Source organism: Paroedura picta, chromosome 1 (genome assembly GCF_049243985.1).
Source record: "Paroedura picta isolate Pp20150507F chromosome 1, Ppicta_v3.0, whole genome shotgun sequence".
Lineage (NCBI taxonomy): Eukaryota > Metazoa > Chordata > Lepidosauria > Squamata > Gekkonidae > Paroedura > Paroedura picta.
The window spans coordinates 41452712-41469891 of NC_135369.1; the positions used below are offsets into that span (position 1 = coordinate 41452712).

Here is a 17180-nt window from a genome sequence, read left to right on the forward strand (position 1 = left end):
ATCAGATGTTCCTGTGGAGGGAATTCTTTAATTTCAGTGCCATGACTGAGAAGATCTGTTCCAAGGATGTCACTTGTCTGATATCATATGATGGAGGTACCTGTAGCAGAACCTCTTGATGATGACCATCGTGATCTGGATAAGTTCATATGAGAGGAGGCAATCCTCAAGATATGTGTACTAATATCACAAAGTTTAATTCTAATATTTTCACAGTTTCTCATAATTTTCTGAAACATGCTCAGACCTTTGTACAACACAGTCAGGATTCACACATAAATACAAATCTTATTTGTTAGTATAGGATCAAGCCAGAAAGAATCCTCAGGCTCCCCCTTCCACCTTCTCTTTGTTCCTGGCTCAGAAACTTATAGTTTCCCACTTCTGCTGCAAATTATAGTTTATTCTTATGCCCAAACCTCAAACTGTTCCAGTCCTTTGAAACCAGCATTTTAAACTATGGGTTAATTCTAATTTGGAAGGAGAAGAGAACAAATAATAGTTTTCTGGTTCAACTTGACAGAATGACAGTTTTCCATGCCTGTGATTAATTTCTGAGCCTGTGTAAAGGGATGGGGAAGGGAGTACAGAGGCTGAGGAACATTTGAAGTTTGTTACTAAAATGGGTCAGTAAAGCTTGATCCTTACCTTAGATTCTTCTATATCATCAACTAAAATTAATTTATTAATGTTTGTTAGGGATGTTCAGTGAATAAATAAAGTCAAGAAGCTTGCTTCAGGTAATTTACCCCTTCCATTTAGCCCAGAGTCAAGTTCAGAATTGAACTATAGGTCTTGAACCCTGATTTATTGAGAGAAACGATACATTGTTCACTGAGTGGAGTATAAGCAACATGAATAAATATGGATTCAAGATGGATAATATTTTGCATGATGATAAACCTTTGATGAGTTCAGTTATCTGACACGGTTTGTATTGTTTCTTTACGTTATTGGGATATTTGTTTTCCAAACCTCCCCCCATTCCTTGGAACTTCTTTTCTGATTTATGTAGGAAAATGTATGCATACTGCTGCAGTATATGAACTGGACAGAATCCAGGGTGCTGCTGTAGGTAAAAGAGCTGCAGAGGGCTTTGGACATGGCCAGTAGGAGTATTTTTAGTGTGATGTGGAATACCCCAGTGTTTTATCACATTGACAACACTCCCTCCTCCATTTCAATAGAATCATAGAATCATAGAGTTGGAAGGGGCCATACAGGCCATCTAGTCCAACCCCCTGCTCAACGCAGGATCAGCCCTAAGGATCCTAAAGCATCAAAGAAATGTGTGCATCCAACCTTTGCTTGAAGACTGCCAGTGAGGGGAGCTCACCACCTCCTTAGGCAGCCTATTCCACTGCTGAACTACTCTGACTGTGAAATTTTTTTTTCTGATATCTAGCCTATATCGTTGTACTTGAAGTTTAAACCCATTACTGCGTGTCTTCTCCTCTGCAGCCAACAGAAACAGCATCCTGCCCTCCTCCAAGTGACAACCTTCCAAATACTTAAAGAGGGCTATCATGTCCCCTCTCAACCTCCTTTTCTCCAAGCTGAACATTCCCAAGTCCCTCAACCTATCTTCATAGGGCTTGGTCCCTTGGCCCCAGATCATCTTTGTCGCTCTCCTCTGTACCCTTTTAATTTTATCGATGTCCTTCTTGAAGTGAGGCCTCCAGAACTGCACACAGTACACCAGGTGTGGTCTGACCAGTGCCGTATACAATGGGACTATGACATCTTGTGATTTTGATGTGATACCCCTGTTGATACAGCCCAAAATGGCATTTGCCTTTTTTACCGCTGCATCACACTGCCTGCTCATGTTTAGTTTACAATCCACAAGTATCCCAAGGTCTCGTTCACACACAGTGTTGCCTAGAAGCGTATCCCCCATCCAGTAGGCATGCTTTTCATTTTTCTGACCCAGATGCAGAACTTTACACTTATCTTTATTAAATTGCATCTTGTTCTCATTTGCCCATTTTTCCATTGTGTTCAGATCTCGTTGAACTCTGTCTCTATCTTCCGGAGTATTTGCCAGTCCTCCCAATTTGGTGCCATCTGCAAACTTGATGGGTAGTCCCTCCACCCCCTCATCTAGATCATTAATAAATATGTTAAAAAGTACCGGGTCGAGTACCGAGCCCTGAGGTACCCCGCTACTCGCCTCTCTCCAGTCTGATGAAACACCATTGACAACAACGTTTTGAGTGCGGTTCTCTAACCAATTCCCTATCCACTTAACAATCTGAAAATCCAGATTGCAGTCCTTCAACTTATCCATCAGAACAACATGGGGAACCTTGTCAAAAGCTTTACTAATATCCAAGTAAACGACATCAACCGAATTTCCCCGATCCAGCAAACCTGTTACTTGGTCAGAAAAGGAAACCAGGTTGGCCTGGCAGGACCTGTTGGAGACAAATCCATACTGACTTCCTTGGGTCACCAAATTGTCCTCCAGATGTTTGCAGATCGCTCCCTTTAATATCTGTTCCATTATCTTTCCTACAACAGAGGTCAGACTATTGTGTTGATGGTCACGCCTAGATGTTGAATCTGCTGTGAAAGGTTGAGAGAAATCTTTTCCCTGTTTATCAGGAAGCCAAATTTCTCTAGGCATCTGATCGCCATCTCGGTACTCTCAATAGTCTGGACCCTCAACCCAACTTTGATCAAGATGCTGTCCAATTTAATATCTGTTCTATTATCTTCCCCACAACAGAGGTCAGACTCACTGGTCTGTAGTTTCCCGGGTCATCCTTCCTCCCTTTTTTGAAGATCAAAAGCCTCAATTCTTTGACGCTTGGCCTTCCTTATGGTCCAACTTTTACAGCCATACATTGCAACTGCTACACATACAAGTTAAATAGGCAAGGTGACAGTATATAGCCTTGCCAAACTCCTTTCTCAATTCTAAACCAATCAGTGATTCCATGTCAGCTTCTCACTGTTGCTTCTTGACCTGCATATACGTTTCTCAAGAGACAGATAAGATGCTCTGGTATTCCCATCTCTTTAAGAACTTGCCACAATTTGTTGTGCTCCACACAATCAAAGGCTTTAGCATAGTCAATGAAGCAGAAGTAGACGTTCTTCTGGTACTCCCTAGCTTTCTCCATGATCCATTGTATGTTGGCAATTTGATCTCCAGTTCCTCTGCCTCTTTGAAATCCTGCCTGTACTTCTGGAAGTTCTTGGTCCACATATTGCTGAAGCCTAGCTTGTAGGATTATGAGCATAACTTTGCTAGCATGAGAAATGAGTGCAATGGTGGGTAGTTTGAACATTCTTTGGCATTGCCCTTCTTTGGGATTGGAATGTAAACTGAACTTTTCCAATCCTGTGGCCATTGTTGAGTTTTCCAAATTTGCTGGCATATTGAGTGTGGCACTTTTACTGCATCGTCTTTTAAGATTTTGAATAGTTCAACTGGAACGCTGTCACCTCTGCTAGCTTTATTGTTGCTCAGACTTCCTAAGGCCCATCTGACTTCACATTCCAGGATGTCTGGCTCCAGGTCAGTGATTACCCCATCATGGTTATCAGGGATGTTAAGTTCACTCTTGTATAGTTCTTCTGTATAATTTTGCCACCTTTTAAAAATCTCTTCTGCTTCTGCTAGGTCCCTATCATTTTAGTCCTTTATAACAGTGGTCCCCAACCTTTCCGAGGCTGGGGACCGGCAGGGTAACCGCCGCACCCGTGCATCCTGCATACGGGCTGCGCATGCGCCATGTGCGGCCGAAATCGTGCATGTGCGGCATTTTCGCGCATGCGCAAAAGCGCAGTGCATGCGCGATTTCATGCGCAATGCGTGGGCGCAGCCCTGATTCCCTCTCCCCGCCCTCCCGCAGTAAGAAGCTTCCCGGGCCGCAAGCTTGCGGCCTGGGAAGTTTTTTACTGCGGGGGGACGGGGAGAGGGAGCTGCGGCCCGGCGCCATGGCCTTCGTGGCCTGACAACGGGCCGCGGCCCGCAGGTTGGGAACCACTGCTTTATAATACCCATCTTTGCATGAAATTTTCTTGAAGAGATCTCTGGTCCTCCTTATTCTATTGTTTTCTTCTATTTGTTTGCACTGTTCATTTAGGAAGACATTCTTATCTCTTCTAGCTATTCTCTGGAATTCTGCATTCAATTAGGTGTATCTTTCTCTTTCTCCCTTGCCTTTCACTTCTCTCCTCAACTATTTGTAAAGCTTCCTCAGACAGCCATTTTGCTTTCTTGCATTTCTTTTTCTTTGGGATGGTTTTAGTTGCTACCTCTTGTACAATGTTGCGAACCTCCGTCCATAATTCTTCAGGCGCTCTATCAGATCTAATTCCTGAAATCTATTTGTCTATTTGTCACCTCTACTGTATATTCGTCAGGGATATGATTTAGTTCATACCTGAGTGGCCTAGTGCTTTTCCCTACTTTCTTCAATTTAAGCTTAAATTTTTCCACAAGAAGCTGATGATCTGAACCACAAATGGCTCCTGGTCTTGTTTTTACGGACTGTATAGAACTTCTCCATCTTTGGCTGCAGAGTACATAGTAAATCTGATTTCTGTGCTGACTGTCTGGTGTTGTCCATGTGTACAGTCATCTCTTGGGTTGCTGGATAAGAGTGTTTGGTATGACTATTGTATTCTCTTGACAAAATTCTACCACCCTGTGCCCTGCTTCATTTTGTACTCCAAGGCCAATCTTGCCTGTTATCCTGGTAATCTTTTGGCTTCCTACTTTAGCATTCCAATCCCCCATGATGATAAGCACATCATAGAACTGTTCGGCTTCATCCTCTTCGGCAGCAGTGGTTGGGGCTTAGATCTATATAATTATAATTACACATATATAAAACTAAACCTATTTAAATTTTAACTAAGAATAATTTGAGCATTCTGAACGACAAAGGGCAAATAAGATGTATTTATTTGCCCTTTGTATTTATTTGCCCTATTCTATACTATATACCTTACTATATACCTTCTGTACTATATACCTTACTATTCAACAATTAAACTATGCCCCATCTGCTTTACAAGCGTACTCTGTAGCACATGTGTCGGGTACTGTGTCCACTCTCATCTCCAATATTCAAGTACCTATTTTATATTTCTGAACATGCATCTAGGGTGTTCAGACTTTACCCTGTTGGGGATATGCAGAATATATTTTACATGCACGCAAGTATATACCTCTGAGATGGGGCCACAAGACATTTCTGTTCATACAGTAGCTATAATGGGAGAGGAATGGAAGGCGACTGTAAGCCGCTTTGAGCCTCCTTCGGGTAGGGAAAAGCGGCATATAAGAACCAACTCTTCTTCTTCTTCTTCTGGAATAAAACTAGTTCTACTTATTTACTTCATTTATACCCACCTCTTAACCCAATGTGGAACCAAAGCAGCTTACACTGATCTCTTTCATTTTATCCTCACAACAATCCTGTGAGGTGCGTTAGGCTGAGTGTATATCTGGCTCAAGGTTACCCAGCAAGCAACCATGCAGCCAGCTGGGTGACCTTGAGCTAACACAGTCATGTTAGAGCTGTTTTCACAGAGCTCTCTCAGCCCCACCTTCCTTATAAGGTGTCTGCTGTGGGGAGAGGAATTTATCCAATTGACAAAACTAAGATATAAAGATTCAGATCCTTGCAATTCTATATTGAATACTAGGTATATTTATTCAGGTGGTTAGCTGTGTTGGTATGAAACAACAGAATAAAGTTTGAGTTTATTTAAATAATAGTGATAAATATACCTAGAACAAAGTTTGAGTTCAGTGGCACCTCTAAGACCAACAAAGTTTAATTCTGAGGATTATAATAATAACTAGAAAATAAGCCCGCTGTCCCCGAAATGCAGCAGGCGCTAGCGGGCCTGGGGAGTTCGGCGGCATGGCTCTCTGTGGCCAGGGGCGGACCGAAGGGCGAGTGCGGGATGATCAGTGAGGCGGCGAGAGTGGTGGCCGGGGGCCCATGCGGCGCAGCCTACTTGGATCTCTGGAGCTGGGCCCGCAGTGTGGCGGCTGCGAGTGGAGGCGGACGGCATAGAGGGCAGGAGGCAGGTGCTTGCGGGAGGCTTGATTGTGCGGCGGGGCCAGTGGCGCGGCGGGCGGCAATGTAAAAGGGCGCTCAGGGGTTGCTTCGGGCTGAGAGGTGGCTGGGGTGGGGCTGCAGCCGCGGCTCCCGGGAGAAGTGCGACTGGGCGCTTTTGGCAGCGTGCGTCCTCGTGTGAGCCGCAGGGTGTGTGGCGACGGCCCCGTTCAACGCAGCGGCGGGTGGTGGTGCGGGCCGCTCTTGTGTGCGGGGGCCGGCGAGTAGGCATGGCGGCTGGGCCCTCCTTTCCCCGCGGGCAGGCGGCAACCTGCAGCATCGTGGAAGCGTGGCAATGGCGGTGGGCTGCGGCGTCTGAGGGAAGCGGAGCGCGGCTGCCGGTTGCTCCGTCGGCGGCCTGACGAGTTGGAGGTGCGAAGCAGGCCAGTGGCAAAGGGAGCAACTGCGAGCCGCGCTGTGCGCGGCTTGCAGTTGCTGGGGCTGGGACTCGGAGGGACCAATCGGCAGGCGCGCAGTGCCTGCCGATTGGTCCCTCCGATTGTCTGTCCAGAGGAAGGGTCCAATCCGGACCCTTCCTCATCACGGACACATCCCGCCCTAGAACCCCTTAGCCTTTTATTTAGTCCGTGGTGCCCATGGCGCCACCGGCGGTTTAAAGATAATAATTAATAATAAATTATTATATCCCAAATTAAACTTGGTTCTGTTGTTTCAAACCAACACTGCTACCCACCTGAATAAATACACTTAGTATTCAATTATTGGGGCGTCACCCCAAGGGTCAGAGGTGACTCGGTGCTTGCACAGGAGATATCTTTACCATTTTACCTTTATCAGCCTTAAATCAAATTGCCAACATACACTGGATCATGGAGAAACCTAGGGAGTTCCAGAAAAACATCTACTTCTGCTTCATTGACTATGCTAAAGCCTTTGATTGTATGGAGCACAACAAATTGTGGCAAGTTCTTAAAGAGATGGGAATACCAGAGCAACTTATCTGTCTCTTGAGAAACCTTTATGCAACAACAACAACAATTATAATAATGTGTATTCATATAATTTGGATCGTATCACTGCAAGAAGCATATACCTGGAACTTTATCTTTTAGAAGGATCACTATATAAAAACTAAAGAGGCTTACTAGTTTAACTAAAATACTGTACAGTTCTTCATGTATGTTTTCCTATTCTAAACTTACTATACAATCAGTTTTGCAGATCTCTTGCTACGGAGAATTGTTTGTGAAATATTAAGTGTGTAGCAGGCAAATAAATAGACTACCAGCAGTTAAATTACAGTGTAGTAGTAAAAACACTTCCCTGGGAGTAACCCTCATTCAATAGATTTGTTCTAAGTGAAACTGTCTGGGATAGCCTGAGCCTAGCCTGATCTCATTAGATCTCAGATGCTAAGGAGGGCCGACATGGATGCAGAAAATGGCAAAGAACCTCAAAACTCCTGCCATTAAAACCCTCTAGAGTAGCCTTTTTCAACCTTTTTACCATTGAGAACCCCCTGAAACATTCTTCAAGCTTTGAGAAACCCCAGAAGTGGTGCAATTGTGCAGAACATGGTTGGGAAGCATGGCTATGTACAGACCTACCTAGGCCCCCTTTCCTTCCCACACCCTCCAGACCCATCATTGATAATTTTTGTTGTCATGGGTGGATTGACGTGACCATATATGGTCATGTTGTTGTTGTTATGTGCGAAGTCGTGTCCGACCCATCGCGACCCCATGGACAATGATCCTCCAGGCCTTCCTGTCCTCTACCATTCCCCGGAGTCCATTTAAGTTTGCACCTACTGCTTCAGTGACTCCATCCAGCCACCTCATTCTCTGTCGTCCCCTTCTTCTTTTGCCCTCGATCGCTCCCAGCATTAGGCTCTTCTCCAGGGAGTCCTTCCTTCTCATGAGGTGGCCAAAGTATTTGAGTTTCATCTTCAGGATCTGGCCTTCTAAAGAGCAGTCAGGGCTGATCTCCTCTAGGACTGACCGGTTTGTTCGCCTTGCAGTCCAAGGGACTCGCAAGAGTCTTCTCCAGCACCAGAGTTCAAAAGCCTCAATTCTTTGACGCTCGGCCTTCCTTATGGTCCAACTTTCGCAGCCATACATTGCAACTGGGAAGACCACAGCCTTGACTAAATGCACTTTTGTTGGCAGGGTGATATCTCTGCTTTTTAGGATGCTGTCTAGATTTGCCATAGCTTTCCTCCCCAGGAGCAAGCGTCTTTTAATTTCTTTGCTGCAGTCCCCATCTGCAGTGATCTTGGAGCCCAGGAAAATAAAATCTGTCACTATCTCCATTTCTTCCCCTTCTATTTGCCAGGAATTGAGAGGGCCGGATGCCATGATCTTTGTTTTCTTGATGTTGAGTTTCAAGCCAACTTTTGCACTCTCCTCCTTCACCCGCATCAACAGGCTCTTTAGTTCCTCTTCACTTTCTGCCTTTAGAGTGGTATCATCTGCATATCTGAGGTTGTTGATATTTCTCCCTGCAATCTTGATCCCAATTTGTGACTCCTCTAATCCCGCATTTCTCATGATGTGCTCTGCATACAAGTTAAATAGGCAAGGCGACAGTATACAGCCTTGCCGAACTCCTTTCTCAATTTTGAACCAGTCAGTGATTCCATGTTCAGTTCTCACTGTTGCTTCTTGACCTGCATATAAATTTCTCAAGAGACAAATAAGATGCTCTGGTATTCCCATCTCTTTAAGAACTTGCCACAATTTGTTGTGCTCCACACAATCAAAGGCTTTAGCATAGTCAATGAAGCAGAAGTAGACGTTCTTCTGGTACTCCCTAGCTTTCTCCATGATCCAGCGTATGTTGGCAATTTGATCTCTAGTTCCTCTGCCTCTTCGAAATCCTGCCTGTACTTCTGGAAGTTCTCGGTCCACATATTGCTGGAGCCTAGCTTGTAGGATTTTGAGCATAACTTTGCTAGCATGAGAAATTAGTGCAATGGTGCGGTAGTTTGAACATTCTTTGGCATTGCCCTTCTTTGGGATTGGAATGTAAACTGACCTTTTCCAATCTTGTGGCCATTGTTGAGTTTTCCAAATTTGCTGGCATATTGAGTGTAGCACTTTTACTGCATCGTCCTTTAAGATTTTGAATAGTTCAACTGGAATGCTGTCACTACCACTAGCTTTATTGTTGCTCAGACTTCCTAAGGCCCATTTGACTTCACATTCCAGGATGTCTGGCTCCAGGTCAGTAACTACCCCATTGTGGTCATCAGGGATGTTAAGCTTGCTCTTGTATAGTTCTTCTGTATAATTTTGCCACCTTTGTTTAATCTCTTCTGCTTCTGTGAGGTCCCTACCATTTTGGTCCCTTATCATACCCACCTTTTCATATCTCCAATTTTCTTGAAAAGATCTCTGGTCCTCCCCATTCTATTGTTTTCTTCTATTTGTTTGCACTGTTCATTTAAGAAGGCATTCTTATCTCTTCTAGCTTTTCTCTGGAATTCTGCATTCAATTGGGTGTATCTTTCTCTTTCTCCCTTGCCTTTCACTTCCCTTCTCTCCTTAGCTATTTGTAAAGCTTCCTCAGACAGCCATTTTGATTTCTTGCATTTCTTTTTCTTTGGGATGGTTTTAGTTGCTACCTCTTGTACAATGTTGCGAACCTCCGTCCATAGTTCTTCAGGCACTCTGTCTATCAGATCTAATTCCTTAAATCTATTTGTCACCTCCACTGTGTATTCGTCGGGGATATGATTTAGTTCATACCTGAGTGGCCTAGTGCTTTTCCCTACTTTCTTCAATTTAAGCCTACATTTTGCAACAAGAAGCTCATGATCTGAACCACAATCAGCTCCTGGTCTTGTTTTTATTGACTGGATAGAACTTTTCCATCTTTGGCTGCAGAGCACATAGTCAATCTGATTTCTGTGTTGACCGTCTGGTGATGTCCATGTGTAGAGTCGTCTCTTGGGTTGCTGGAAAAGAGTGTTTGCTATGACCATTGTATTCTCTTGACAAAATTCTACCAGCCTGTGCCCTGCTTCATTTTGTACTCCAAGGCCAAACTTGCCTGTTATCCCGGTTATCTTTTGGCTTCCTACTTTAGCATTCCAATCCCCCATGATGATAAGCACATCATTTTTGGGCGTTGCTTCTAGAAGGTGTTGTAGGGCTTCATAGAACTGATCAACTTCATCCTCTTCAGCAGCAGTGGTTGGGGCGTAGACCTGGATCACTGTGATGTTGAATGGTTTGCCTTGGATTCGAACTGAGATCATTCTGTCATTTTGGGGATTGTATCCCAAGACTGCTTTTCCTACTCTCTTATTGATTATGAAGGCTACTCCATTTCTTCTGCGAGATTCTTGTCCACAGTAGTATACCTGATGGTCATCTGAATTAAATTCACCCATTCCTGTCCATTTTAGTTCACTGATTCCTAAAATGTCGATGTTCAGTCTTCTCATTTCTTGTTTAACCACGTCCAGCTTGCCTTGATTCATGGATCTGACGTTCCAGGTTCCTATGGAATAAAAATCTTTACAGCATCGGACTGTCTTTTCGCCACCAGTTACTTCCACAACTGAGCGTCCTTTCGGCTTTGGCCCAGCCGCTTCATTCATTCTGGCGCTACTCATACTAGCCGTCTGCTCATCCCCAGTAGCATATATATGGTCATATCATCCAATAAATCATTAACAAATTTTAAAAATATATAAAGAATTAATTTATATATTAATTATATAATATAATATATAATAATAGTTATATAATAATTATATATAAGCCCCTTCCAGGGCTGTCAAGAAAGCCTGTTCTAGTGTCATCTGTGATTTGCTGGCAAAAAGAAAAAAAAGAAGGGGATGTTAAAAAATTATCAGTTCTGGACACCAAATAAGCTAGGTATGTCTTGGCTGTAGTGCGTACTGAAGTCATGCTGTCACATAAATTGCCCAGATTTGTTTCACACTTGCCACAAAAGGTCTCTACTACTGTTTTAAGGGAATCAAGGAAGACATTTTGTGATCCTGTTAACATGTTCCATAATTAACTCCGGTTGGATAAAAAGACAAGACTGGTATACTTTATTCATAGTTAATGGCATTTATAACGCTAGCGGGCTTTCTCTCCTGTAAACAGTTTTTACTGTACTTAGGAGAACAGTATAACAATCTACTTGTAAAATGAATCAAAACCTATTTGAGTGGTTTATGACATAATATGTAAATACCATAGACATTTCTTTGGTTTAATAAAGTTAAATTATTTTATATAATAATTTAACTAATGTATGTGGTTTTTTATTTGTTTTACAGATGATGATGTACCTGCAGATATGGTTGCAGAAGAATCAGGTCCTGGTGCACAAAATAGTCCTTACCAACTTCGCAGAAAAACTCTTTTACCTAAAAGAACAGCTTGTCCTACAAAGAGCAGCATGGAGGTATTTATAAAATAATCATGCTATGCATTCTAAGCAGGTGCATACTATAATGGCCATGATTAGAGGTGTGCATTTGAAAAACAGATCTGTATTTTTTAGATTTAAGATTTCATGAATGGTTTCTGTATCAGTATTCTGAATTATTTGGGCCCCCAATATCATTTAGGGATTTTTAGTCATTTTTAGTCAATATCATTTAGGGATTTTTAGTCATTTATTTGTTTTTTCGTTTTTCAGAATTCCAGAGTTTTTCTGGTTTATTATCTGTCTCTCCAGCAAATGAGCTAGCTAGCCGGCTTGGCAAGGTTGCCCTTTATGTGTGGGTCACACAGAGTTGCCAGCATGTAAATCACTTGCTTAGTGAGAGGTTCAAGGCAGGTCTTAATTCCTTCTTGCAGTAAATTGGCTTCAGACCCACAGCCTATGCTGCTGTCATAATAGTTGCATCATCAGTGATCATGTAGCCCATGGAGACATCTTTGCCTACCTAAGTCACTAACTGCATTTTGAGGGCAGCAGAGATGTCGGCTGTATTTTATGCCTCATTCAGTACCTGGATGTGGATTAAAGCCTGGCAATAGTCAATCTGGCAGCCCTTCTCACCCTGCGTAATGCTTGTGGTCCCATCCCCACTGGGAACATCTTTGGTTGCCACCAGAACCCAGCCAGAAGTATGCTTGCTGGCACTGATGGCAGTCCAAATTTCAGATGTAGAGTGCACAGTTCTTCCACAAGCATGGAGCATCTGTGCTTTCACATGGTCCCTTGCTAATAGAGAACCCACAAGACAAGCTTTTTTAAACCCTTTAAAGAACAATACAAAAGAAAACCAAGGAAAACTATATTTTAAACAGCCAGAAAGGGGGAAACAGGTGTTCTCCCCGCCAGCTTTCTTCCCTAGGCAAAAATAAAAAGCCCAGAAAAAATTGAAATAATATTAAATCATGTCCACTGTGGGAGACCAGTCCTGTAGATGTTCACGTACAAAAGAACAAGGAGATCTTTCTAGCAGCAAGCGCTGGCAGTAACGCGCCCCCCCCCCCCAAAAAAAAAAGTTGACCTGAAATTGAGTCAGTCTGTGGGCCTGCCTTTCATCTACTTTGTCCATGTTGAGAGCCATGAATACCTGTGAGTGAACTGTCATAATTGAGCAAACAGTTCTTGTACCTCCTGTAATGACTGATTCCATTGCCTGGGAGAGCTGCCTAATTTCCTTCCCTTTCTATTGCCCAAAAGACAGACAGGTCTTTTAAAAAGCCACAAAACTATCTAGATATACATTCTAAGCCATGATCCTTTGCCATATGGGGGGACAGGAATTAGTGGGTGGGAGTTCTACATGTGTGAATACAAAAGAGGGGAGGGTCCGCTCTGTTTTAGAAGAACTGTGTCTTGACTAATCTTTTCTGAAAACTTGCTAGGGTGCCTCTACTTCCGCTACAGAGAACTTTGGTCATCGAGCAAAACGTGCAAGAGTATCTGGAAAATCACAAGATTTATCAGGTAATTGCTTTTTATTTATATTTACAGATGGTAAATAAATGTCAGCATCTTGGGGTGCCTGGACTTTGGCAACACTTAGGGGAGTTGACATTCAAACTCTCTTTGTTAATTGTTCAAATATGTTTTGAATAGAATGTAGTGGGTGGCAAAGACCTGTAGATTTCTTTAATTTCATTTGAGGAGAGGAGGACATCCTGGCATTTGTGTACTCCTTATCCCACAATCCCCGGAGGCAGAATTTTAGGTCATTCTTTTCTCAGCCTGAGGAGACAAGTACCTCCTTCTTCAGTTCTTTTTGTGCCACCTTTGCATGTGCAGGACTCAGAGGAGCTCTGATAGCCTTTTGGTCTTTTTTTCTGCTGCAACATTCCTATTTAGGTCATCTTTTCTTTCATTGTGTGCCCAACGCTGTGTTCTTCTCAATTGCCTTTGCTTGGATTTTGAAAATAAAATACAAACATCAAGAAAAGACATTGATAACTTTTGAAAATTTATTGTATGCCACTGGGGATAGGTCTTATTTTCTGTTTGTTTTTTTGGGGGGAGCAACCTCCTTGTCTGTTCTCCCACTTGCACCTCTGCTCTGAGTGACTAGTTGCCCCTAGCAGGCACATTAGCATATGGTTTACAGGTTATCATGCTGGACAACAGAGAGCTGTAGAAGCAAAAGTATAGGTGTAATTCGTCTGCTCCCAATGTAAGACCATAAAAAAAAAATAGTTCACCCGGCTGTGAGGAGATCTTTGGCACCAGAATCCCTGTACTTTCTTGCAGCAGCTGGCACTTCATCTGCAGTACAAATATAAACTGATCAGGAGGGTAGTTGTGTTGGTCTGAAACAACAGAACATTTTTGAGTCTAGTGGCATCTTTTATGTCAAGAAGAAGAAGAAGAAGGTTTTGATCAAGAAATGGGGAATGTGCAGGTCAGTCCTGCTTCCCCAGATCTCTCAGGGTGGATATGCCTTTGTTGCCCCAGTGAGTTTTCCAGGAGTAGCTTGCCAACTTCTTTAATAATTAGATGGTCAGAAGTGAGCAGTCTCTGGCAGAAAGAGACATGGCTCTTTGGGTGGCCTCCCCACCTTAGCCTACGTCCCGCCTAAAAGGCAGGGTACCCAAGAGGCCATGGACTGTCTTATCATCCAGAATCTGATCACCAAAATATCCACTGGGCCTATTAAATGTAGATCTAAAAAGCCCTTCCCTCCCATTTTTCATTGTGTGCATTCAAAATCTTCACATCTAGGGAAAGTGATTCATAACCCAGATTCTGAGCCTGTGGAGTCTGATTCAGACTCAGGGGAAGGGGAACTATCAGATGACGACTCTTCTTAATGGCTTCTCAGTCTTCACAACTGTTTTCTCATGATGAGTTGCCACCAGTACTCTTCAAGGCCATAACGTTCTTTAACCCCCACCCCCACCCAAAAAAAAAATTGAGATCCAGAGGATGAGGATGGGTTCACAGAGGTGTTCTGCCTTTCAGTTTTCTCATTTTTTTAACTAATGGGACTAGAAATGGACTGAAAGTGAGACAACCTTGTGCAGAGCTCATGAAGTGATGGCCTATGCCATTAGAGCTCTTTGTAAACTCTTGAGGGAAACTCCTGATTTATCAAGGACGCTCACTGGCTACCTCTCTAGAGAGAGCTGCACACTTCATAGCTGATATCAGTTTTGATTCTGTGAAATTTTTCTCAAAGGCTATGGACTTCACTGTGATGCTAAGGATAAATTTATGACTGAGGAATTAGACTGTGGCTAATTCAAAGGCTAAAGTAGCCACATGGCCTTTCCTAGTTGGTAAACTATTTGCAGATTATCTTGGTAATCTTTATCCATTGTTGTTCCTCTATATATTTATGAAAGAGCCTAGGGGGTGGGGCGTGTTTGGCTGTCCAAGTTGGAATAGGGCCAATCAGGGTGCAGCCAGCTTTGCCCTGATTGGCCCTGCCCCTGCACCTCCCGCCTTCCGTCCCTGAACTTTAGCCTCTTTGCTCTCTGATGCCTCAGTGCCTGGAGCCAGCAGCAGGTAAGGGGAGAGGGCCCTGGGCAAAGGGTTGTGGTGGAGGGTTTGCTAATGAGGGCCTCTTGGCCTGCTAGGCTGGCCGTGCTAACGAGGGGCTCCTGGCCTGCTAGGCTGGCTAGGCCTGCTGATGAGGGCATCCCAGCCTGCTGATTGCCTGCTAAGGAGTCTTTCCCAGGCCTTCTAAGGAGCTGCCCAACCCCCACCTGCCCTACTTGATCTGGCTGTAAGCTGTGGCCCAAAGCCACCTTACGCTGCCTGGCCAGGGGAGGGGGCTGTTTCAAGGCCCGTTCTTAGGAATGGGCTTTGAAGCTAGTGTCTTAATAAAGACCAAGTATAAAAAGAAGGTTGGGCCATTCTTTCTCTAAGGCAGATGTCATGTTGACATGGAGATTCCCACCAGCCAGTCAAGTGAAAGAGGAATAAATATTCAGCTTCCTGTCTTCAGTCTCATGAGAGTAACTTGATGCATAGAAAAAATTGTACCAAGAGAAACTGCCTTGCACCTAGGCCAGTAGCCAGATTGGGCCAAATGGCTTATGATGGTTGCCATTTTGAGTCAACCTACTCTGTGGGAACACCTTCCCAGGAGAGCAGCTGAGGTTTGCTAAGCAAAGGGAACAAGAAGTTTTTCCCCCAAATCAGAACCCACAGAAAGTATCATCCCCTTCCCTAAGTTCTTTGAAAAATAATTCAAATCTGAATCGGTTAAACCAATAGCAAATACACAATGCTCAAGTTACTTTAAGAAATTGTATGCCCTACTCCCTAGGGACCATCTAACCTTTTCTAGGGAGCTCCTCCTACAGGTGCCACTTCTAGATGTTCCCATCTTGCCTCTGTAGCCCACAGGCCTTGACAAGAAAGTGAATTTTGCCTTATGAAGCCATGGCAATGACAATCAAGAATTCTACAGAGGCACCTATCATATTGATAGTTATTGTTTGGTCCAGGAAAATTTTACAATTATTGCTAGAGTCCAACAAACACCTTAAAGAGAATTGTTTCAGAATTCTCAAAGCAGTCTCCTTCGCCTCAGATTCCATGTGAGACTCTGTTATTTTCTTCTCCCAGAGCCATGCCGTCATCTGCTGTAGTTAGAAGGACCCTTTGGATCCAGGCATGGCCAGCAGATTTTCATTCCAAAGCCATCACCCTTTTCAGTGAGGCAGGCTACTTGGAAATTGTTTGGACACAATCATTGTGGAAATAAGGGATAAGAAGAAAGCATTGACTAAGACTCTGAGATATATGGATAGAAAGCAGTACAGTGGGCCTCCTTTCGCACACAACACATTTTATCAAAATTCAGGCAAGACCAAAGAAGGCCCTACTGGAGCCAGCGAAGCCCGTTCTACACAAGAGGAAGACAGCAAACCAAATTCTCTAAAACAGTGGTCCCCAACCTTTTTATCACTGGGGACCGATCAATGCTTGACAATTTTACTGAGGCCGGCGGGGGGGGGGTAGTCTTTTGCTGAGGGACGTTGCCGCTGCCTGAGCCCCTGCTCCACTTGCTTTCCCGTCAGCGCCCTTGACTTCCTGCCACCTGCTGGGGGACACTGTCAGCAGCAGCTGCATAGTGGCATGATGAGGGGAAGCCCCAGCCATGCCGGCCGCTGGAGAGCACCAAAGGTGAGCCGGCGGCAAAGTGGCAGGGCAGCCCCCGAGGCAGCAGCCAGGGAGGAGGACGATGAGGCCCGGTACCAACTGATCCACGAACTGAGACCGGTCCCCGGACTGGGGGTTGGGGACCACTGCTCTAAAAAAACTCAGTCCTGAACAAAAAATCCAACCAGGGTGGGAAACAAATCAAAGCATTCTACCAGCAGCATTCCAGTGTAGGACGACTTCTTCTATTCAGTCCATTGAAGTAGTCACCAAGGGTTATGTGATAGAATTCTTCTTCCTGGAATGCTTCATTCAGTTAACAGTTTTCAAAAGACCAGAAAAACAACAGAGGACTATTCAGACAATTTGACACCTGATTTCAACACCTGAGCCAGTCCCAGTCCCAGTTCCAGACAAGATCAGGAATCAGCATTCTTTGTAGTTACAAAGAGAACAATGATTGGAGGGCCATCCTTGGTTTGGCAAGGCAAGGCATTACAGGATGGAATCACTATGCATCATCATGGAATCTCTGCAACCTGGAGTTTCTCACCTCCATCGACCTCC

At 44.0% G+C, this 17180-nt stretch overlaps 1 protein-coding gene across 3 annotated transcripts in view; it reads left to right on the top strand.

The window, feature by feature from the left end:
• The window catches only part of FBXO11 (F-box protein 11), a 143413-nt gene that overhangs the window by 66254 nt on the left and 59979 nt on the right, over positions 1–17180 (top strand). For all 3 annotated transcript variants that reach the window (XR_013230540.1, XM_077335139.1, XM_077335147.1), the window contains exons 2-3: positions 11347–11474; positions 12896–12977. Coding sequence is in view for 2 of the 3 variants with exons in the window: in XM_077335139.1 (XP_077191254.1) it covers positions 11347–11474; positions 12896–12977 (210 nt within the window). In the remaining variant the exon portion in view is untranslated. The remainder of the gene's footprint in view (positions 1–11346; positions 11475–12895; positions 12978–17180) is intronic.